We start from the raw sequence: 21,574 nt of genomic DNA, 5'->3' as shown, positions 1-21,574 counted from the left end.
CGGAAAAGTTTCGAAAAAACGGGTCCACCTTTTGAGGTGGTCCTCTTTTCCCGGTCGGACCGGTTGGAATTTTGGTTGAATGGATCGCGCCCATAAGTGGGGGCTTTCATGGGGCTTGGGTAGTTTACTTCTGCTTTAGGGGATGAGGAGTACACTAGTTAAGTGATTTAACTTGCTTGACAAGTACTTTTTCTTTCCCTTAGCTGGCCCCTGTTGTTCAAATGTTGAATAGCGCTATCTATCGGATAGCCTGCGAGGCCGGAAATCAGATTAGCTTCACTTTAAGTAGGAAACGAAAATTTCATTTGAGCATAGTAATAAAAGTCGTTCTGCTGTACACCATTTGGTTTTGCTCAGTGACTAGCTGTTACCCCATCTTTCCCCCGGGTGGAAGGATGATGGTTTCAGTAATAAGTGCTTGATAATTCTTACCTCATTCTCTTTCCTACAAAGTTGTGAAAGAGGCCTCATCTTTATTGGTTGAGTCAAAGGCTCAAGTTAAAAACTTTTCCTGAGAGGAATGAATATTGCTCTTTCTTTGGAACAACACAATACCTAAACTAGGTACCTTGCAATCTACTTGTCCTTTTCTTAATGGCATGAAATGTTAACATCAGCAGTATCTTTTTACATAATATTGCCAAGTAAAAAATGTCACCCCCTATCATCATGTTTCAATTTTCTTGCCCTTGATAACCACCTCGCACTACTAGTAAAATGGGTAACCTGTGACCTGCTCAACCTCATCCCCAGGGCTTTTCACATACAGAAAGCCCTGCATGGGTACGAGGTGGTGGTAGTGGGGGGGGGGGGGGGGGTACTTTCTTCATATTAAATAAGCTACAGGGCTGGTGTTCAGAAAGAGAGGGTAGATTTTTTTGCATTAGCAACAATTAACGGGCTACAGTTTTAGCTTTGTCATGTTTCATATCATTGCTGGTTTTTATATGACAGTAATAATGCTCAAATGACAGTTATTGATCATCCTTTCTTAGTTTTCAGATTAACAATGTGCAAGAGGGTCTGGTCCTGATTGCTCAAGCAACTGGCACAGCCTGCCTCCTCATATAGCACAACAAAATTTTTACGAGGAAGGCAAGCAAGGCATGAACTGAGCCAGCCCAGTAAAGCAAGCCTGCAGCCTGGTTAACCAGGCTGGCTCACCCATTTAAGCATGCCCTTAGTTGTTAATATCAGTTCAGTTTTAACCATGTGTGTAACTTAGCACTTTGACTTAGCCCCACTCCACTAATGAATAGTTCCTCAAATCACAAATGTCATTATTATTTTTTTAATTATTATAATATTCTTGCAGGTTTTTCAAACGTGAAAAGGATTAAGAGCAGAGGAGGCTGTTAGATTATAAGCAATGAAAGTACAATCAGCTGATACCTTTGTCCAGGATTGCATGGTAAGCCAGCTAACTAGCCAATTAAACTATCATACTGTTTCACCAGCATACCCACCAAAAACTAACCCATGTACCCCCCAGGGATTTTTCATTTGACATCTTAAAGTAAGTTGCTTTATTTGTCCAGCTGGTTTAAGAGGCTACGTCTTGAGGATATTGCCATTTTAGGTCAATTCTTTGGTACCATCACTGACTTGGTGGCTTTACCCATACACAAAAATATATTCTATTAGAGATATGAAGTAGCAACAGTGGTTTCATTATTAGCACTGACAAACGACGAAAATGTGTCAGGTACATTTCTCAGAGAAGTCGGCTACTTTTTTCCCCCAAAGAAGCAATTAGTTTGAATAATGTCATGGACAAAAATACAAGTTGTTCAAGTAAAAATGTATGTAACTTTTAAATTACATACAGTATCATTTGTTATGTAATGATTATGATTTGTTACATGTAAGTTACATAAATTATATCGTTTGTTCATTGCTTGTAGGAGTTAATTGTGTCAGTAATAAATCAAAATTTGACTGAAAGCCAAATCAGTTCTTGAATTAGAAACACGCTCTTTTATACTCAGTTTAGTCCCCTGAGCGTGGGCAATCACTTTTTAGGAACTGGCAATTTTAAAATTTTCTGAGGGAGCATACTTGCCCCTTGTTGGTACAGTTGGTTACTCTATTCAATCCTGCTGGCTACTTCAGTTTCTATTGAAACCCCTGAAGGTCAGACAAATTTCATCAGAAAGCGCTTATCATAATAATTTTTTGTTCGATTTTTTGTAGCATTTCTTTTCAGACTCTAAAACAAGGGATACAGTTATAAAAGTTTTATCAAATTGACCCCTAAAGAAGGCTGGTCTGGCCAGCCGAAAATCGTTCGAAAACGGTTTTCAATACATGTTGTTAGCAGCTTTGCAGTAGCCTTTGGACTTGTAGTTTATTCGTTCTGAATATTTTTATTTTTAGCGGATTAGATCTCTTTTAAAAGTAACGTCATCATAGGTGACCTCTTTTACACGGGGCACCTCTCTATTACGAACATTTCCCTCTGTTCCTACGGTGTCCGTATTAGAGAGGTTCGACTGTACTGGTCAAAACATTCCCCGCGCTTTTTCTCTTCATACGCGCGCACAACGATCTCTAAAGGTAAAACAGGTCTTAGTGAGGAGGTTTGTTATTATAAAGGCCAAGTGAAAATAGTTTGGGCAGAGCTCCAGCAAAAGCCACAGAGTTTCTAAAAGAGAAAAATTCCTTTACAGTGATTCTTTGCTGTGGGCCAGAATTAAGAGAATTCTAGAGCTGCCTGAGAAACATGAAACAAATGTTTTGCGCGCGAAGCTCCGCGATCACGATAGTTGATCAAACATAGTCATGGTACTATTAAATAGTTGGTTATTGCTTTTTCTAATGTGGTGGCTCCTAAAAGAGCCGTTTGTTTGTAAAAAGTATCGCACTTTACTTCTTAGTAGGCTTTTTGGCGGCAGATTTCTTGGCGGGCTTTTTGGCGGCAGGCTTCTTTGCGGGTGCCTTCTTCGCAGCTTTCTTGGCCGCTGGTTTCTTTGCTGCCGACTTTTTCGCTGCCGATTTCTTGGGCTTCTTACTTGGTGATTTCGTCGCAGTCCTCTTTTTAGCCGCTGGCTTCTTTGCTGCGGGTTTTTTAGCCGCTGGTTTCTTTGCTACCTTCTTGGCGGCGGGCTTCTTTGGCTTCTTCGCTGGTTTTTTCTCCTTCTTTTCCTCCTTGGCCACCTTGAAGGACCCAGATGCGCCAACACCTTTGGTGTGTAGCAACTTTCCACTGGCAGCACCTCTCTTGAGAGCCATCTTCAAGTGTGAGCCGACCTCACCAACCTTGTAGTTGGCTTTGATGTACTTCTCGATGGCTTGGCGCGAAGAACCGTTTCGCTCTTTCAGAGCGACGATGGCAGCCTTGATCATTTCAAGATATGGTGGATGCTCAGCTGGCTTTTTAGGCGCAGCTGGCTTCTTTTTAGACGGTGACTTTGCTTCAGACATGACGAAGAAGTTTGATCGATACCTTCGGAAACGATAGAAATGAAGACTCGAAGGTCGGACAGTGATGTATATGAGGTCTATGCGGACCACTGAGGAGACAGCAATCGAACATGGCGCACGATGATTCTGTGCTAGTTTACGGAAAATGTCGACGAATAAAGTGACGAAACACCGTAGTTTATTCCTTCTAAAGTGTAAAAACTAAAATAAATTGATCAAAGATTTATTTTCCAAACGTACGTGCGAATTAAGGCATTTGTAGGAAGAGGTGGATAGCTTTTTATTCTTTGACTCCATAGAATCTTGTTAGTATTTCATCTTTAAAGTCCTTTATCTTTTGCGCTTGATACTTTCTTTCTCTTTTGAGACATTTACAAGATGATATAACTCCCATACTTCAATCATCTGTCTTTAATTTCTACAATCTGCTTCATTTAGTATGCTTTAAATTCTCTTTCGTCAAGAGAACAAGGACAAACTCCTTGGCCGCCATTTGCAAGATCAAGATGACCGTGCACAGAAGAACATCAAAAAAACGGTCTCCAAGCATTCTGCTTTCAGAGTTGTTATTAGTTGCGACTAAAGAACTGCACATTTCTTTTCCTTTCCTATGAAGATGTTAAATATAAACTAGTAGTTTTCTGGCTAATAATGCAGTGGATTGAACATGGAGCTGAATTAAGCTTTCCAAAGCTGTCAGAGCTTCTTAAATCACCCTTAAGTCACCCACCAACTCAATTCTCACAAACACTCTTCGACCTGAAGGGTTTTTTATCTTCATGTGTTTCTTTACTGCCTTTTCTTATGCGATACTAAACAAGCTAAATGGAAATCTCTTTAAAAACACATTAAAGCAAAAATCAAAAGTAAACTGAACTAGTTTTGTTGAGGGAGAATCCTTGTGATTTGCCTAAACTTTGTGCCAAATGTATTCCACAAATTTCGATTGGGCTTAAAGAAAGTCTTTCAACTTATACAGTTTTCCCTAAAATTTGCATCTTTTATACCTTTATCTTGTAATTATTTACGTATTATTTCCTTTTTCAGTATAAACGTGAAGCTACTTTGATAAAGGTTAAAAGCGCGCGGCGTTGCGAATAATGACAGTAATTTGCATACATTTTCCGCCAAAATGTATTCCCACGCTCTTTTAGGCCGAAGGCTTATAAATCCTTTAACATCTACCTCAGTTTCCCCAAAATCTTTTAATGCAAATTTGAATTTTAATATCCTGGTTCCAGAGATTCTTCTCTCCTTTCTCCCATGAATTTGGACCATTCTATATAAGGTTGCGTCCAACGCGCGTGAGTTGCAGAGTACGTTGCGCCACTGTATTTCTGCGCTAATAAAGATCGTTAACTTCCATCTCAGCGTTCTCCTTCAACTTAAACCCTTAGCTTCAAAGTTTCCTCTGTTAAACCCAAAGGTTTTGTTTTTCGTTTTACGAGTGAAGAAAATCTCTCTCTCTCTCTCTCTCTTTCGTGTGGCCACTTTACGGAAAGGAAGCAAAAGCTTTGTGTAATGGTGAAATGGAAAGGTCGCTAACGTTTTCTAAGTCGTTTCGCTAACCTCTTGTTAGTCACTTCTTGGAGTCGCTCTGAACAAAATTTCCTCTGTGAAATAGGCCAGCGGAAAGAAGATTCTTACTTGAGAAAAATAACGTCGTGCACGAATTTTATGGGATGAAATACCTCATTCAATACAGCTGACACTAAACTCTTTCCTTACAGTCAAATACTTTGTGGACTCTAGTGCGAACGTTTTGAGTCAACACGTCAGCGAAACCAGACCGGTCATGATTTCACTCTCTGGCCACATAAGCTCTATTAGCTTTACATTTTAAAACTGTGTTTGAAAAAAAATGTACAGCCACACAAATTCTCTCTGTTGCTTTGTTGCCTTTTCTTTGACCTATCTCTTTGCCGGCGGTGACAGGCCCTAAGTTATGAGGCTGAAGTTTCCCTTCCTGAAAAACTTAGCAATTTTAAGTTCCTCTTTCCTTCTTGTTAATACTCATGAAACTAAATAAGATTTAAAACAACTCTAGTCGATGTATGAAAACTTCAAAGTTCTCGCTTTGTCTGTGTGGTTGTACCTAAAGAATTATGAAGTAAGGTTGAGCACAAAATGTGTTGCTGTCGGTTATTGCTTTTATTGATGTGGTGGCTCCTAAAAGAGCCGTTTGTTTTGTGGTGCAAGCAGTTCACTTATGCTCGCTCTCCGCGGATTCGGCGGGCCAACTGAATGTCCTTTGGCATGATGGTGACGCGCTTGGCATGGATGGCGCACAAGTTGGTATCTTCAAAGAGGCCAACCAGGTAAGCTTCGCTAGCTTCTTGAAGAGCCATCACAGCAGAGCTCTGGAAACGCAGGTCGGTCTTAAAATCTTGAGCGATTTCTCGCACAAGACGTTGGAAGGGCAGCTTGCGGATGAGCAGCTCGGTAGATTTCTGGTACCGACGGATCTCACGAAGAGCGACTGTACCAGGCCTGTAACGATGAGGTTTCTTGACTCCTCCAGTGGCAGGCGCGCTCTTACGAGCTGCCTTTGTGGCGAGCTGTTTTCGTGGAGCTTTTCCACCAGTTGATTTACGAGCAGTTTGTTTTGTACGTGCCATCTTCAATTCTAACCGAAAATCGACGGGAATGGTGAAAGATTTTCTAAACAATAATTTTATACTTAGCGGGCTTCCTTCCGATTGGTCAAAAACTATGCGATTTCATTGGACAACCAACACTACTAGTAAAATATTGTCATTTACCCGTGTTGTTGTGTTTCTATCCGAAGATTTTTACCAATTCATTGGATTAATGGGAATTGGAAATCCAAATTTTTCGTCCAAAATAATTAGAAAGTATCATACTAAAAGCAGTCGAAGAGTTATGTGGCAGGTTTTTTAGTGACTCCGACTTTTATTTTCTCTTTTAATGTTCGCACTTCTCTTGCGAAGCATAAGTATGGTAATAATTACCTTGACCTCTTGGCTCTTTTGTCCGTACTAACCAATAGAGAAGCACATCTTATTATTTCTTCTGGGGTGTTTTCAGTGAGGTCATTCTTTGCGGTATAAATTCTATGAGATTCGTTGGTCAAGGTATTTTAGTCAGTTTCCTACGAAGCTAACAACATGTCTGGTCGAGGCAAAGGAGGCAAAGGTCTAGGAAAAGGAGGCGCCAAGCGTCACCGAAAGATCCTGCGTGACAACATCCAAGGCATCACCAAGCCAGCTATCCGTCGTCTTGCACGCCGTGGCGGTGTCAAGCGAATCTCTGGTCTGATCTACGAAGAGACTCGTGGTGTTCTCAAGGTTTTCCTAGAGAATGTAATCCGTGATGCTGTGACCTACACCGAGCACGCCAAGCGCAAGACTGTGACCGCCATGGATGTGGTGTACGCACTCAAACGCCAGGGACGTACTCTGTACGGATTTGGCGGTTAGATCTTCACGCTACACTCTCAAACCAACGGCTCTTTTAGGAGCCACCATATCTTTGAAAGTCATTGCCAATAAAGTTTAGTCCTATCAAAATCAACTTTGATGGCGGGGTTAAATAGAGATCGGCTTGCAGTAGTGAAAGCCTAACTTTGGCTTTAGCTGGAAGGTCTAGTTTCACAAGTTCGTTATTCGCCTTGTGACCTATAAAGCTAACATAACAGGAGAATATAATTTTGGAAAGCTATTTGTGTGAGGAATAGACTTCGAAATTTTCGCGCGGTTTTAACGGTCAACTGAATTTTAAAAAACTGGCGCCAAGGCAGGAGCCTTCTGTTTTCAACAGTGAACGATTTCTAAGAAAGAATACAGCAGTTCCTTCGCCAGGAGGAAACGTCCCTTACCCCGAGGAGCTAGGAGAAACGGCTGTTTCCGTAGGCTAAGTATTGTTCTGATTAAAAAGAGAAATGGTCACCATAAAGTTTACCAGACCCCCTTCACTTTTCTTATAGAGTCAAACCTGCGTGGCAGGCGTTAGAAAGGCAAGGGAAGACCGCGCGCTCACTTCCCTTTCAAACGCCTTCCATGCAGGCTCTTGAAGTCAAACCCCGTTAATACGGACACAGAGGGGGCCATAGAAAGTGTCCGTAAATATAAAGCGGGCTTTCTTTCCCCAGGGAAAAGGCAAACTGTCCATTATAACATTATAATGAGGTGTTCGAATGAAGCGTAGCCTGCGAGGAGCAGACGCATTTTTCGGCTCTTGCTTCACGCGGGGTTTGAATGTAGTTCCACCCCTCTCTCACAGTATTTTTTAAAATGTAAGCGGCATTTCTCGTACCGATTCTGGTGGCCTGTAGTTTAGCTAATTTTAGGGATAAAGAGTTACTTAAAATTTGTGTATCATCGAACCAGTACTCGATAGCTCGTTTGCCGTCAGCATTCAACCTGTTTGTCTTAAAAGGAAGGATTGTAAAAAAATAAATTGCAACACCCATGCATGATACTATGGAAAGCAACTCTGTTGATCATGACTTTTATCATATTTGGTGGCTCCTAAAAGAGCCGTTTGTTTTTGACGCCGGGTGGAACTGTTTAAGCTTTTGGCTTCTTCTCTGTCTTCTTGGGTAGAAGAACAGCCTGGATGTTGGGAAGAACACCTCCTTGTGCGATGGTGACGCCGGCGAGCAGCTTGTTCAACTCTTCATCGTTGCGGACAGCAAGCTGAAGATGACGGGGAATTATTCTGGTCTTCTTGTTGTCACGAGCAGCGTTGCCCGCCAACTCGAGGATTTCAGCGCTCAAATACTCGAGCACTGCAGCCAAGTAGACTGGAGCACCAGCGCCAACACGCTCAGCATAGTTGCCTTTACGAAGAAGACGATGGATTCGACCAACAGGAAACTGAAGCCCTGCTCGGGATGATCGGCTCTTGGACTTGGTGCCCTTTGCTTTTCCTTTACCGCGACCAGACATGTTTACAAGACTTGCGTTAAGCACGATATAGAGCTAGTGAAATACTTCAAAGTTCCCTGAAAGCAAATTTATACGCGCGGAAAAATTTGAATAGGATCAAAACGCGCCAATCAGGCTAAAAAATTTAAGTGGATCATGAAATATGATGATGTATGCAAGAAGCTTGTTGACCTTAAAAAAGAGAAACCAATGAAAACTCAAAGATTTCGATCCGTATGTTAATTGATCCCCTGCTGGTTTTGTTATAAATACAATATTCAGCAAGTGTGAATCATTCACTTCCATTCTGATCAACAGATATGGCACCTAAAGTTGCAGGAAAGAAAGGCGAGAAGAGAGCTGGCAAGGCCAAGGCTCCATCTGATGGAAAGAAGAAGAGAAGAGGAAAGAGGAAGGAAAGCTATGCGATCTACATCTACAAAGTGTTGAAGCAAGTTCACCCTGACACTGGTATCTCCAGCAAAGCCATGGGCATTATGAATTCGTTTGTCAACGACATCTTCGAGCGCATCGCTACTGAAGCTTCGCGCCTTGCCCACTACAACAAGAAATCAACTATCAGTTCTCGCGAGATCCAGACCGCCATCAGGCTGCTTCTGCCCGGTGAACTGGCTAAACATGCCGTCAGTGAAGGAACCAAGGCCGTGACCAAGTACACCAGCAGCAAGTAAACTCACTTTGTGGGTTTACCGCCAAAACAAACGGCTCTTTTAGGAGCCACCAAATGTTGTAAAATTCATAACCAATTCTATCATTATTTTACCCATTACCGCCGCAATCAAACTGCTTATCGTCCTTCTATGATGTCTGTAGATTTAAGATATAAGCCGGCTAAAGGAATATTGTGTTTAAAATTGCAAACGTACAAACGCTTTCATACATCCAACGTAAAATTGCAGCAGGGGATGAAACAACTGACAGAAAAAGAAATGTTGGCAAATTTTGGGACCCTTGTTCCCTTGCCTGAACATATAGCAAAGCATCGGTAGCTGGCCGTTTCTCATTTTTTTCCGCCGCCTTCTCAAATTTCTCAAAATTTAGGAGCCGTTATAGTATTCCCTTTCAGTTTAGCTCTGGCTCTGAGGAAGGCTAATTTTGTTTGCCGAAATGTTGGCCTCAAATAAATCAACCCTTTGCCGTATAAACGTATTGCCAGCCTTACATTCAGTTTTTTATTTCCCGCAAGATAGAACCAGTGGGTTTTATTTACGCGCTGAGTGAACCTCTGCATTCAAGAGTGTTTACTATCTTACAACGTGCATATCGCCACTTGCACATCTCCCATAATGCATCTTATTTGGCCCCCAAAATTTTGCATAAGCACTGTTTTCAATTTCTCTTGGGACAGCTGTAATACCCAAATGAAAAACAAACGTTATGCAAAATTTGGGGGGCATACAAGGTGTATTATGGGAGATGTGCCAAGTAAACACGGTATTTCCTGAGTGTAGGTAGCCCGCATAACAGGCGCGTTTGAGTAGCCTGCGCTGCAGACACTTTAAACCTTCACTAGCAATACCATACGTGATACGTAGTTCGGCTGCACCGCAAGCTAGTTATGAGCCAAACGAGGCAAACGCAGCATTTCGCGCAAACCGCGACACGAGGGTGGCTCATACGGGTCTCGCGGTTCGCGCGTAATGCCGCGTTCTCCTTGCTTGGCTCAAAACGCGCCTGCTATTGCAGGCAAGAGTGTAGGCTGCAGTAATAGAAGTTCACATTCCATTACAAATAAAGGAAAGAAAAAAAAAAGTGTGAAATAAATCAAGTTGAAACTTGTTCTGCAGTATTTTTTTATTGAAAAAGTTCATAAACAAAAGCATTTATAAAACTATTTTGGCTCTCCCAGGCCACAGATAAGGGACAGTGAACACGTTTATTCTCTCCTGAAACACATTATTCCTTTCAATTACAAAAACTCAAGGCTGTCTTGTGCTGGATGGGAATTATATTAGTACAGAGGACTAGATGTTTACTTTTACATTGTATGCTTGGGGCCTAGTAGTAGATGGTACACATGAAAACCACAGAAGAAGCATCAACTAAACATCTTACTCATACATCTGTTTTACTTAAGTCTCTAAAATAGAGCAGTTTTCACTTGACTGTCGTAAAACCAAAACCAAAGTAAATACACTAGCCAACCAAAGGGCGTAGTAAAACCAAAACCAAACCAATTCCTCCATTACTTTCGACAGTCAAGTGAAAACCACTCTAATGGTGAGATGAAATCTGTTTCCTTGGTTACTGGTGTAGAGTAATTTTAGTTTGCTTTGTATTTCAGTGTGTTAACTGCATTGGATCTACTATAAAATGTAAAGTGTGCATCCCACAGGGTACATTCAAGTATCCTCCAAACAAGTAAGAGGGGTGAAGGTCCAATCTGAAATTTTAAGTGCTAAAAGAGAAAGAGCCCGGGAGAGCAGCCAACATTTTGCGATACCACGACAGGTTATCCATGAAATGGCGTCGGAGAAATGAGCACAGAAATTCCATACTGATGATACGACACTATCCAGATCAAGCCCCGGTTGTTAAGATGTTGGATAGCGCTACCCACTGGATCCAGCAGATAAATATTAGGGAAACCAATAGTTAGTGTGCTATCCACTGGATAGAGATTTATCTAGTGGATAGAATTGTCTACCTTTTAAACAACTGGGACCAGGGTAGTGAAACGTCAGCAGTATGGAATTTCTATGCTGGATGTCATTTTGTGGAGAATCCAATGGTGGCATTGCAGAATGTTTGCTGTTTTTTCAGGCTGCCCGAGAGACAGGGATTTTGTTTTTCTGGTCTTGTTCTTTGGCTTAAATTGCAACATGTTAAGATATATGGTAATTCCAGCTGGTGGTGAGGATAACCTTGTATTTTAAGAGAGTACCAAAATTAATCCATATTCTTTAGGCATTTATTGTATAAACTTTAGACCTCATTTGACCCTCTCTTCCTGGTAAGGAAAACATTTGATTGTACCTGATGTGATGGGTGTACTTAGAGAACAATAACTAATTTAAAAAAGTTTAGCCAGAAAACTGCATTCAAGTTGAATTTCTCAAAGCCTCTAAATAATTCTATTTACACAATAAGGTTCCAAACTCAGCCAATATGTTTTGTTTTTGACTGCTGCAAAGTTTGAGGACAAAACTCTGGAGACAGTCATATAAAGTCACTTCACTGAGACATTGACACCAACAGTAACTGTTGAAGGGAGGTGTTTGTGAACTGTGTTTGGTAGATTTTAATCAATTTTTTTCAGTCACTGTTTCCATGTTTGTTGCCTTTGTAAGATTGACAGCAGCATAAAAAATGTCAACCTTAACTGTGCTTTGAACTGGGGAGTTGCATGTGTTGCAAAGGCACAGCAGGTTGGGATGTATATTACAGATATGTTTATTTATGGGTCCATAGTTTTAGGCTTTGTTTTGAGCTGCCTCTTTTCTTGTTGCATCCTGTAGTAGTGAAGTATCAACTTCTTCTGCTGGCAGCTGAACATATCTTACAACTGATCCTCTGATAAAGCAATTCTTTACAGACAACTGTTGATAAAAGTCATGAACACAGTCAGGTTAGCAACAAGAATTCATACATGACTAAACTAAGTTAAAATAGGCAAGGGTATCTGTTTAGTAATAGTTCCAATAATTTATTATGTAAAGGGATGCAGGGATGCCATGAAGATTTCAAGTTGCCGGGTAAATACAACAAGTAGGCAGGGAATAAAACAGCTAGGAATTTCTTTTGGTTCTATTTTTCTCTCTATTTTCCGATGAAAATAGCTGAGGGCCATGTTCATAGAAGCCGGGAGAAATCCATGGCCCCCGCCTCTTAATGACAGTGCTGCAGGGAAGTAATATTATTATTTTTCAAATACCTAGTCTGCCCCACAGATGGAATTAAACTTCTGTTTAAGTACGTTGGCGAAACAGTGCCGAAATCCTTGTCCTGGACCCCTGCCTGCATACCAGGATTTGAGTAAATGCCATGATTGGCAGCATGTTTAAAATGCTATTGTCAATTTGCCAAACAGGTTGAAGGAAAATTCGAAAGGCATTTCTGGCAATTCACTGAGTTCGCTGGGGACTGCTGCTTTACAGACGTTACTAAACAGAGTTAAATTAAATCTGCAACACAGGCTACAAATACCCTAGGCAGTAAAAAGAGAAAGCAGGCTCAAGGGGGTTTGATAATTCTTGTGCTGCCAGTGTACTGCATTAACTACTATAGTATCTAGGACTCACATTTGTAATGTCCAGACAAGATCCCTGGTCCCAAGCCCTTGACTACAGCCCAGATATATTATTTTGTACTCAATGGAAGAATGCACCCTAATCTCAGCTTTCCTGTGGCTTCAGAGGCAAACAAACTGAGGTAACAGCCATCTGCCATAACCCTTTCTCCTTTTTAGGGGGAATTTACAGACCATTAAATTATTGTTAAGAACTTACTACCAGGCCAGAAAACTGGTTACTACTCCTGCAAATCTCAGACAAACATGATGTATTAATAAAATCAATCATCACTTTGTTAATAGGCCTTACCATATGAGGGTATTTGTCTGGGTCTGTGAGACTTATGTCGGTGAGTTTGATGTTCAGAAACTGGACAAAAATAAAATAATAAAAGGAAAGGTTTAATTGATCAGCAGAGGTTTAGTAATGCATAAGCAAGAAAAAATTAATGCTAAAAACAAGCAATGTTTCAGAGTATTTATGTATGATACCATTATCAAGTTCAAAATGCTAAGAATAAACTGTGAGATTATGAAATAGTTTGCTGAAGATTCACATTATTATTCTGGAATGAGAGACAGGACTATAAACACCATCTCTTGATGTCCAAACAGACACAGAACAGACACTAATGGGTACTGTCTTACATGTATAATGAACAACAGATTCAGTTTCAAAGACAGCAGAACTTAGTTTCCTTAGTGTAACAAGGGGCACCTACTTGATCCACAGAGTCCAGTGTTCCATGCACACTGAAAATGAAAGTATGAAAAAACTTAAACATTTTTTTTAATATTGACTACAGTCCATTGGGTGGTTTGTTAGAATCTGAAACATGGCATTTCCTAGAGCATGACCAATAGCTCCAGACTAATAAATTTTGGCACAAACGTTGCTTCAATAGTCTGGACATCAGGATATCTAGGGGAAATTGTCAACTTTATTCTGCCCATTTTACTATCCCCCTGGTTGGCCTGGGGTCCTACCACACGGGGAAGCCGATGACATGTGCATAATGTACACAAAAACTATAGGTACCCCAACCCCACGTATGCTTCAATGCTTTTATGCATCATTGATTGTATGCTGCACACTTGCTACCTACTAGGTAAGTGTATCCCCCTCACAACGCTCTCGAGAACTATATAGAGTTACGAGATAACTTGGGTGCTACATACATATAAATTTCAGGCAAGCTTAAGTTCAATTAGCGAACGCGAAACTTTGTTGTACCATACCTGAGGTCATTTTTCAGTTCTACAATAACTTCTTTTCCAACCAGGGACTTGAAAAACGAGTAGAATAGCTAGAAAAGATGGTTACAAGCATAAGTTTTCATCGATATTGCAAGAGAACCACGAAATATGAACGAAAATACGTATGTCCAACGCTCACCATCTTGGAAAGCCTTCAGAAAATCAAAATGGCGGCAAAAACCGCTGACCAATTATTTACCCAAGGGGTATTATGGGATACAACAGGTGAAAATATGGAACACATACACGTAGTACTTACCTGCGCAAGTTAAAAAATTTCATACCTGTCTTTAAAGAGTTTCGCCAAAGTTTTGAACGTTTTATTTTTATTATGCAAGGAGTAGAAGCTGTAAATAGTTTAGGACCTGCTCAGCACGGTTTTAGTCCTTACACCTTTAATGGAGGGTAAGTGAAAATGGAGTAAGATGTTATTTTTTGTGACATTGTTGTACATGAGTCAGCAAAAGATTCCAACATGTGCTGTGGCGTAGTCTTAAAAATTCCTTGTCTAGCCATAGCTATACATTTGTTTTACCCTCGTACAGTTTTTCTAAAACATTCAAGTCTGTTCCACAGTCTGACTTCTCGTCGATGTTTCTTGGTGTGCAAGGGTAAATTGGTGGCACTTACTAATTTCAAGCATGATACAACATGATTCAATCGCAACCTTACTCTAAAGATACGCGTTTAATCCTGGCTATTTTAAATTCCGATTTTGGTTGAATTTCAATTTGTAAAACTGTAGTTGCTCTTTGTAGCGCTTCATTTACATGGCAAGGCAAAGTTTTTATAACACTAGCAGGACAGTCTCACATACCAGTGATTCCATATTTGGAAGTAAATTTTGATTGGTTCTCCAAAAAACCCGAGCATTGGAACAGAGTCATATGCTTAAGGGTTATATCCTTCTGATTTTACTTAAATGTGTCATTCCAGAAAACATCCATACCTCCCCCAAGGATGGTCAGTGGAATTTCCGAGGGGGTGGGGAGCTAAAAAGTGGAAATTGCCCACGCATATTATGTTGTTATGGCGAGAAAAAAATAGACAAATAAAGTTCATGATGATTTTAAGATGTTTTCTTTTAACCCATTCGCTCCTGGAGATTTTGCCGAAAAACGCGTTTTGAAGGTAGTCGAGTGGTTTTCTGGTCACTGTCGTGCTATAAAGAGCTTAAACTTACTACAAACCGCTTTACAGGTCATACACTTCATGGCCTTCTGATCCAGATGCAAAATATCAGCTTGCGAAGTTCGGGCATGCGCAGAAAGCAAAATTTCGACATAGTTTTTGGGTTTAAAAGTGACACAGCAGTCTTGACTTTTACTTTTCGCTTTCTCTCCTCCCCTCTTTTTTCGCTTTTCTTGCCTCATTTTTTTTTCTCTTGCTGGGCATTTAGTAGGCTTCATTTTGGTGGGAATAGTTTTTATGAAAGCTTTTAGGATCTTAGGATTAGGTGAAAGGAAAGGTAGGTGGGCAATGGAACAAGATTTTCATGGAGATTTTCAGGTCAATGTTACATGGTTTTTTGCCTCTTGTCTCTTGTCCTTGACTGAATTGTGCTCATTCTGGTATGGTTTGAAAGATCTCTTCACTCTACACAAGTTAGCGGGCAAAGTTGTCCTTGACCGTTAAAACTGATGACGTCACAAAGGGTAGAAAGGACGTGGATCCGCACGGGCGGTTACGGGCAGTTCAGGGGGGAATGGGTTAAGGGAACTAGTGTTGTATGTTATTCAGTTGTCATCCATCAATGACCAAGTACGACAAGTATGGTGGAAAAAAATCGAGGAGAGTATAAGCTTAAATTTTCAAGAGACACATCTTCTACTCTAATCATGAAAATCGAGGCTTGACGAAGAGCCAGAAATCACATTGATTGTAAACAGAATTTTCGCCAAATCAACTTTTTTGGCCGAAAAGAGCACTGAAATTTATTCTTCATGTAGTAAAATTTTGGAGCAGACTTTTCTGTCACATGCTAGGATCCAGTTTCACCGACAAAACCAACAATGCTAAATGATATGCAAAGCATCATAGATGTAATTAGTTATCTGTAATTACACCAAAGAAAATTTTTCTTGGGAGCCTGAGAAAATAAATGTCAAATTTCAGAAAATGACATCTTACACGTGAAGTTTTCAGAATTTTACCTGTGTTTTCACAATTCTTGTGAAATTTGACGATCATTTTCTCGGACTCCCATGAAAAATTTTCGCTGGTGTTTTTTATCCACTGAGAGTTAAAATTACTCAATTTGCTGATGGAGTTACCGGTAGTTAAATTTCTCAGACAGTGATGACAAAAGTTAATCTTACAAAAATCAACATTGAAATAGGAGGCCGGAGATTTCTTTTTAAACTTTAATTGTCTGTAAATTTGGTTTTTTCCCTTTTCTTTCCTAGCTAGGGTTCATGCTCACAGTAGTCTAGGAAAATGCCTTTCCCTCGCCCTTAGTGACACAAGCCCATTTTCTCCTGGAAATTTTGTCGAAAAATGCCTTTTCTGAGTTGGAAAACTGCCCAAAGTACTGTTAATCAGTCTAGTCCCTCTGGGGGCTTCTGTTCTTGGTGCTAAATATCAGCTTCCCAGATCTGGGGATGTGCAGATAATAAAGTTCTGAAACAGTTTTTGAGTTGATAAGTGATGCCGCCTCCTTGACTTTTACCTTTTGCTTCAGTCTCCTCATCTCTTCTTTTCTTTTCTTTGCTGGTCATTTACTAGGCTTCATTGTGGTTGGAATATATTTTGCAAAGCACAGTTACAAATCTTACAATCGTAGGGTTAGATGGATGGGAGGGCAAATGGGTAGTGGAAAAACTAGATTTTACACATTTTATAATTTATTATTATTATTATTATTATTATTATTATTATTATTATTATTATTATTATTATTATTATTATTATTATTATTTTCAGCAGTTTTACTGTACTTGATGTATATTGATGTTACCACCTTCATTTCTTGGTTATAGGACTATTCTTGCAATTGCGGGGGAAGACTTCTCAGTCATTGCTGCTGATACGCGATTAAGCCAGGGATTCTCCATTCACACTAGAGACAGTCCAAAGACTTACAAACTGTGAGTAAAACGTTTAAAAAGTTTATATGAATTGCATGCCCGGTTTAACTGAAAATAGTACAATAATGCTATTTATAAATGAGAATAGGTCAGAAACTCTTCAGATCCCACAGCTATAACCCTAATGGTTCTTCATCTATGATTCCTGAACAAATTAGAATTTTAAAAAGTCAGTTTTTGAGGAGAGCAAATAATCACAATACAAGAATATCCATAGATAAGTCAACAATTTTGACCCATTTTGTTTTTCTGGAACTTGAGTGAATGGATGATTGAATAATTTTTCTAAACACAGCTAAATTGTTGAGACTTAAAAAGCTATTGAAAATTGCTAAACTACACTTTTGACAACCTATCGGTAGTAGTCCAGTTTTGAGTTCGCTATGACCGCTGAATGAAAGAAGTGAAGACACATTTGAATTGAAGCAGATTTCCAGATGTATCCAATGCGTACATTTGATTTCTGGTTGAGGTAAACACTTTTCAAACTGACAAAAGTAGTGTCCAGGTCAATGCGGTCCCATGGCTGACTGTGTCCCTTTAAAGGCCAACTTTGTTGATTAAAGCTTTGACATTGGTGTCATAACTAGTGTTATAATGAATAAACATAATGTTTGTGGTTATGGTAATGTATAATTAATGAGTTTGAAAATAAGGAAAATGAAATTTAGACCAAGGATAAAATTGAGCCACAGTGTGTATGCTTATGAATCAAAAAGAGAAATATTAAAATTTGATATTCGGTCAGGCATCACTTGGGATCTAATTCCAGGTATCCCTTCACTTTTTGATTGTGTAATATTGATAGCCCTTTATCATTTTATTTAGAACGAACTCCACAGTACTGGGATGTGCTGGTTTCCATGGTGATTGCCTCACTCTTACCAAACTCATAACAGCAAGACTCCAGGTACTCCTTGCAAACTCTAAGGATTCTATGCTTAACGTAAGGTGTTGTAAAAGAACCTAACATTGATTTTTGAAGGAAATTGGTACACAGGTGTAACAAGTCAAGAAGTTGATAAAAGTGTAATAAAAAGTGGGAGGAGCCCTGCTTGTTTTCATGGTACTATGCTGAGGAATACAGCTATTTAGGGGGCTTTGCCAATAACTTAGCTGCCAAAACTTGACAAATAGGTCCAATTTGTACCATAATTCCTGTGAAATGGATGCTTGTCCTTTTGAAATGCAATGGATTTTAAAAAAAGTATATTTTTGGTCCCTTATTTACAGGTCCATTCAAAATGACTGGCAAGTGGAACTTTTGTCCTGACAAATGGTCATCTTGGCCAGACATTGTCCATAAGCCGGCCATTGTTTTGAGCCCTGCATTTTAATGATGTTTCTGCAGAAGCTCTTTTCTTCGTGGCCATTTGAGTTAATTGGCCAACTTTGATTGATGTTATTAATTCGCTCTCACTGAGTAATCCATTTCGTTAGGGGCTCTAAAGTCTTTCATGCGTGGTCACTTAACAGAGGTTGAATACGCAGTAAAAAGTGCACTGTTGATGAATCTGAATTGTTACTTCAGGACCGTTATTTGTGTGATCACTCGTGACGGCATGTAACTGCCAATTCTTGATGTTTGTGAATTGTTGAACAGTGTCATTTAGTTCCATTTTTATACATTCATTTCAGATGTATGAACATGAACATGGAAGCAAAATGAGGTAAGCTGGCAAGCATAAAATAATAAAATTAAAGATTACAGGGCTGCCATGGTCTAGTCTGCATAGCAGGCATTTGAAAGTGATAGAGTGATTTTTGTATGACCTTGAAATGAAAACGCTCGAACAACAGAAACAACAAACGAACAGAAATAGAGCGATTTGATTGGTTTGTTGAACAGATACAAACAAGCATGGGTTTTGGTTAGATAAGCGAACCTTCGGCTGAAAAAACTTCATGTCGGAAACTCCCTCTATTCCCTATAAGGCGCCGTTGTTTTTTGCCCCCATATTACTGCTACACAGGCTACCCCAGTCACGGAAAAGTCATAGATACGAAAACAAGTTTTTTTCATGATCAGGGGAAAGGTTTTGTTTAGAAGTATGATAAGGTTTTTATTCCTGATGGATAAAAGGACACTGGAAACACCTCCGAATTCTAAGTATTGCTCATATTCAAAAGACTTCCTTCATAACAATTGGCAGAATCTTCTTAGAGCTTCTCAAAAGCTGAAGTCACAGGATGTGACTAGCTGCTGTCTATCTAAACATGAGGTGCAATGTAGGGAGCATAATATAGTGTACATGTCAGGGACGGTGGAGCGTATTTTGTATTGGGGTGGCTAACAAGCAAGTGCCGGAGATACTAACTTGTAGGGGGTTCTAGGGGAATTCTCCGCCAGAAAATTTTGAAATCTTGAAGCTCGGAAATGCATTTTTGCTATTTGCCGCTGATTGTTTACTAACTGATTTATTTACTCAAATCTGTTTCCCTTCATGCTTTGCTCCTTTTGTTTTGTTTTCCCTTCTGTTAGTTTTCTTTTTTTTATGTTTTATGGGTTTTTTAATTATTTTTAATTTTTATTTATTTTTAAATTTTTATTTTTTGCTTGAAATTGGGCCCAGCCCCCCCCCCCCCCCCCCCCCCTGGCTCCGCTGTCCATGCATGTATCCCTTTTTGTATCGTTAGGTTGAAGATCTTGCATTTTTCCACCTTGTTTGTTTACTTTTGTTCTTTTATCTTCTGTATGGCAAAAATATAAAGGACATTGATTTTGTTTTATGGTATTAACTTTACTTTCTCCTCCCTAGCTCTCCAGCTATTGCCCAGATGTTGTCTACAGTTTTGTACTACCGTCGATTTTTCCCCTACTATACATACAATATCCTGGCTGGAATAGACAATGAAGGTAACGTTCTGCTGCAATACCCAAGCTATATAGCTGATTCAATTGATGAAGGTTTCTTTGGGCATTGGAAATTGGGCACTAGGAAGCTATTGTTTGATGGTTTACTCAGGCATCACATTGCATTGTTCCTTATGCCCAAATGGCCAATTGCCAATGCCCAAAGCAACCTTTATTGAATCAGCTATCTATTCATTTATTTAAATGAGACCCTTTGGTATGATGCTTATTGAAAAACACTCAACGGACTATTGTTTGATTTTGCTGTCATTAGGTAAAGGATGTGTATACAGCTTTGATCCAGTAGGATCATATGAAAGAGAGACATACAGAGCTGGAGGCTCAGCATCAGCTCTTCTTCAGCCACTCCTTGATAATCAGGTATGCTACACTTCTTACAGTGTGGTTTCACACAGACGTACGTGTTACTGACCAAGCGTTAGATAACAGGGGTGGATCCAGGATTTTTCTTAGAGGGGGAGTGTGCACTACAAAGGAATAGCTGACTGGTGACGTAAACAAATTTCAAAAGCGAATACGAATAAGAAGGCTTTTGGCTAGGCAATAACATGTTGTGAACTGTTGAAAATACATTTCAAATGATACAGCAGATTTTTTATAACTGTGAAGCGGACTGCACAGTGTTAATGCAATGGTGTAAAAGTGTCGTTTTGGTCTTCATCTCCCGCGGGGGTGGTGGTGCGCACCCCCTGCACCCTTTTGCTAGCTCTGCCCCTGGCTGGATATTGGCCAAGGTCTTCTTGCCCATTAATTTTTGGACCAAGAATTTGAATTCATTAAAAGCAAGAGGCCAATATCCAGCCATCTGGTTCAAACAATCTTGGTCAATAAAGGATGTATCATATGATCAAAAAGAGATTGTTTCTTGTGGGGCCAACGCGGGAAATCCCGAGCCTATCTTGCCCACTCAGGTAGCCAATCAGAACACAGGATTTTACTGCACTTTTCAGCGACATAGTTTCAGCAGTGATTTCAAATGCATGTAGAACAGCTCTTGCACTAGCTAAGTTCGACCTAGGTTTTCATTCTGCAGATCAAGCTCCGTGTGGTTACTCTCTTACTGAAAGCCACTGGGTTCTTTTCTCTCAAGAGTTCATGTACCTGTATTCTGATAGCAGAGATTTCTTTCCGGTGTGGTGTTTAGCATTTACGAAGTCATTCGCGTGGCTGACATTCGCTTAGTTGGTTTGCAATGTCAGCGAGGCAAAAGGAAATCATGCCGAAAAAAAAAACCATTGCCAGCAGGGTAATGTACCTGACTTTCCAAATGATCCCAGAAACGGAACTGGCAAGAGATGGTGTTCACAAAAACATTAGAAAGCCTTGATTTAAACAGGAAACAATCGTTTGAAGGATTCTGTAGCTGTATAGAAACACCGAATCAAACAAATTGCCTATGAATAAATTTATTGTCTTTTAGTAATGATCCTGTAATCTGAGAACAAGTCTGAAATTGCTTTGTTTTAGATTGGATTTAAGAACCAGCAAGGAGTAACAGAAGTGCCGTTAACAAAAGACAAAGCAGTGTTCCTGGTGAAAGATGTTTTCACTGCTGCTGCCGAGCGTGATATTTACACTGGTGATGCAGTTATCATTAGTGTTATCACAAAGGATGGCGTGACAGAAGAAGCCTTTCCTCTCAGAAGAGATTAAAATGTCTAGCACTTCTTTAGCTTTGTAACCAGACACCTTTCATTGATAAGTAATCGATTAAAAGAAATAAAAGTGTGAATACAGTATTGAGCATAAAGTATTTATAATTATTGAGGAGTAACCTATCATTTTGTCTCCC

General features: G+C 39.8%; 7 protein-coding genes across 7 annotated transcripts; 3 read left to right on the top strand and 4 right to left on the bottom strand.

The window, feature by feature from the left end:
- The first annotated feature begins 1,312 nt into the window (after window positions 1-1,312).
- Window positions 1,313-9,180, top strand: LOC140939201 (histone H2B, gonadal-like). The gene is made up of 2 exons (XM_073388771.1): window positions 1,313-1,411; window positions 8,631-9,180. The coding sequence occupies exon 2, from the start codon at window positions 8,633-8,635 to the stop codon at window positions 9,002-9,004; it is 372 nt and encodes a 123-aa protein (XP_073244872.1). The 5' UTR covers window positions 1,313-1,411; window positions 8,631-8,632; the 3' UTR covers window positions 9,005-9,180.
- On the bottom strand, window positions 1,804-3,450 carry LOC140939195 (uncharacterized). The gene has a single exon (XM_073388765.1). It carries the CDS (start codon window positions 3,421-3,423, stop codon window positions 2,866-2,868), a length of 558 nt encoding a protein of 185 aa, XP_073244866.1. The 5' UTR covers window positions 3,424-3,450; the 3' UTR covers window positions 1,804-2,865.
- LOC140939199 (histone H3) lies at window positions 5,421-6,053 on the bottom strand. The gene has a single exon (XM_073388768.1). It carries the CDS (start codon window positions 6,039-6,041, stop codon window positions 5,631-5,633), a length of 411 nt encoding a protein of 136 aa, XP_073244869.1. The 5' UTR covers window positions 6,042-6,053; the 3' UTR covers window positions 5,421-5,630.
- Window positions 6,552-6,863, top strand: LOC140938194 (histone H4). Its single transcript, XM_073387713.1, has one exon. It carries the CDS (start codon window positions 6,552-6,554, stop codon window positions 6,861-6,863), a length of 312 nt encoding a protein of 103 aa, XP_073243814.1.
- LOC140939200 (histone H2A-like) lies at window positions 7,940-8,349 on the bottom strand. Its single transcript, XM_073388769.1, has one exon. The coding sequence runs from the start codon at window positions 8,331-8,333 to the stop codon at window positions 7,953-7,955; it is 381 nt and encodes a 126-aa protein (XP_073244870.1). The 5' UTR covers window positions 8,334-8,349; the 3' UTR covers window positions 7,940-7,952.
- Window positions 9,181-11,519: 2,339 nt separating the features above from the next.
- On the bottom strand, window positions 11,520-14,002 carry LOC140939202 (U6 snRNA-associated Sm-like protein LSm2). Its single transcript, XM_073388772.1, has 5 exons — window positions 13,961-14,002; window positions 13,804-13,871; window positions 13,287-13,317; window positions 12,875-12,934; window positions 11,520-11,872 (listed from the first exon to the last, which is right to left on the bottom strand). Exons 1-5 carry the CDS (start codon window positions 13,961-13,963, stop codon window positions 11,747-11,749), a joined length of 288 nt encoding a protein of 95 aa, XP_073244873.1. The 5' UTR covers window positions 13,964-14,002; the 3' UTR covers window positions 11,520-11,746.
- An 80-nt stretch (window positions 14,003-14,082) lies between these two features.
- On the top strand, window positions 14,083-21,521 carry LOC140939193 (proteasome subunit beta type-1-B-like). The gene is made up of 7 exons (XM_073388763.1): window positions 14,083-14,226; window positions 16,800-16,907; window positions 17,736-17,817; window positions 18,546-18,577; window positions 19,667-19,764; window positions 20,036-20,142; window positions 21,250-21,521. The coding sequence occupies exons 1-7, from the start codon at window positions 14,153-14,155 to the stop codon at window positions 21,433-21,435; spliced, it is 687 nt and encodes a 228-aa protein (XP_073244864.1). The 5' UTR covers window positions 14,083-14,152; the 3' UTR covers window positions 21,436-21,521.
- The last annotated feature ends 53 nt before the right edge of the window (window positions 21,522-21,574 follow it).

Source organism: Porites lutea, chromosome 5 (genome assembly GCF_958299795.1).
Source record: "Porites lutea chromosome 5, jaPorLute2.1, whole genome shotgun sequence".
Taxonomy (NCBI): Eukaryota; Metazoa; Cnidaria; class Anthozoa; order Scleractinia; family Poritidae; genus Porites; species Porites lutea.
Note: the sequence above shows the minus strand (reverse complement) of the source record. Positions and strands in the feature narration are given on the sequence as shown.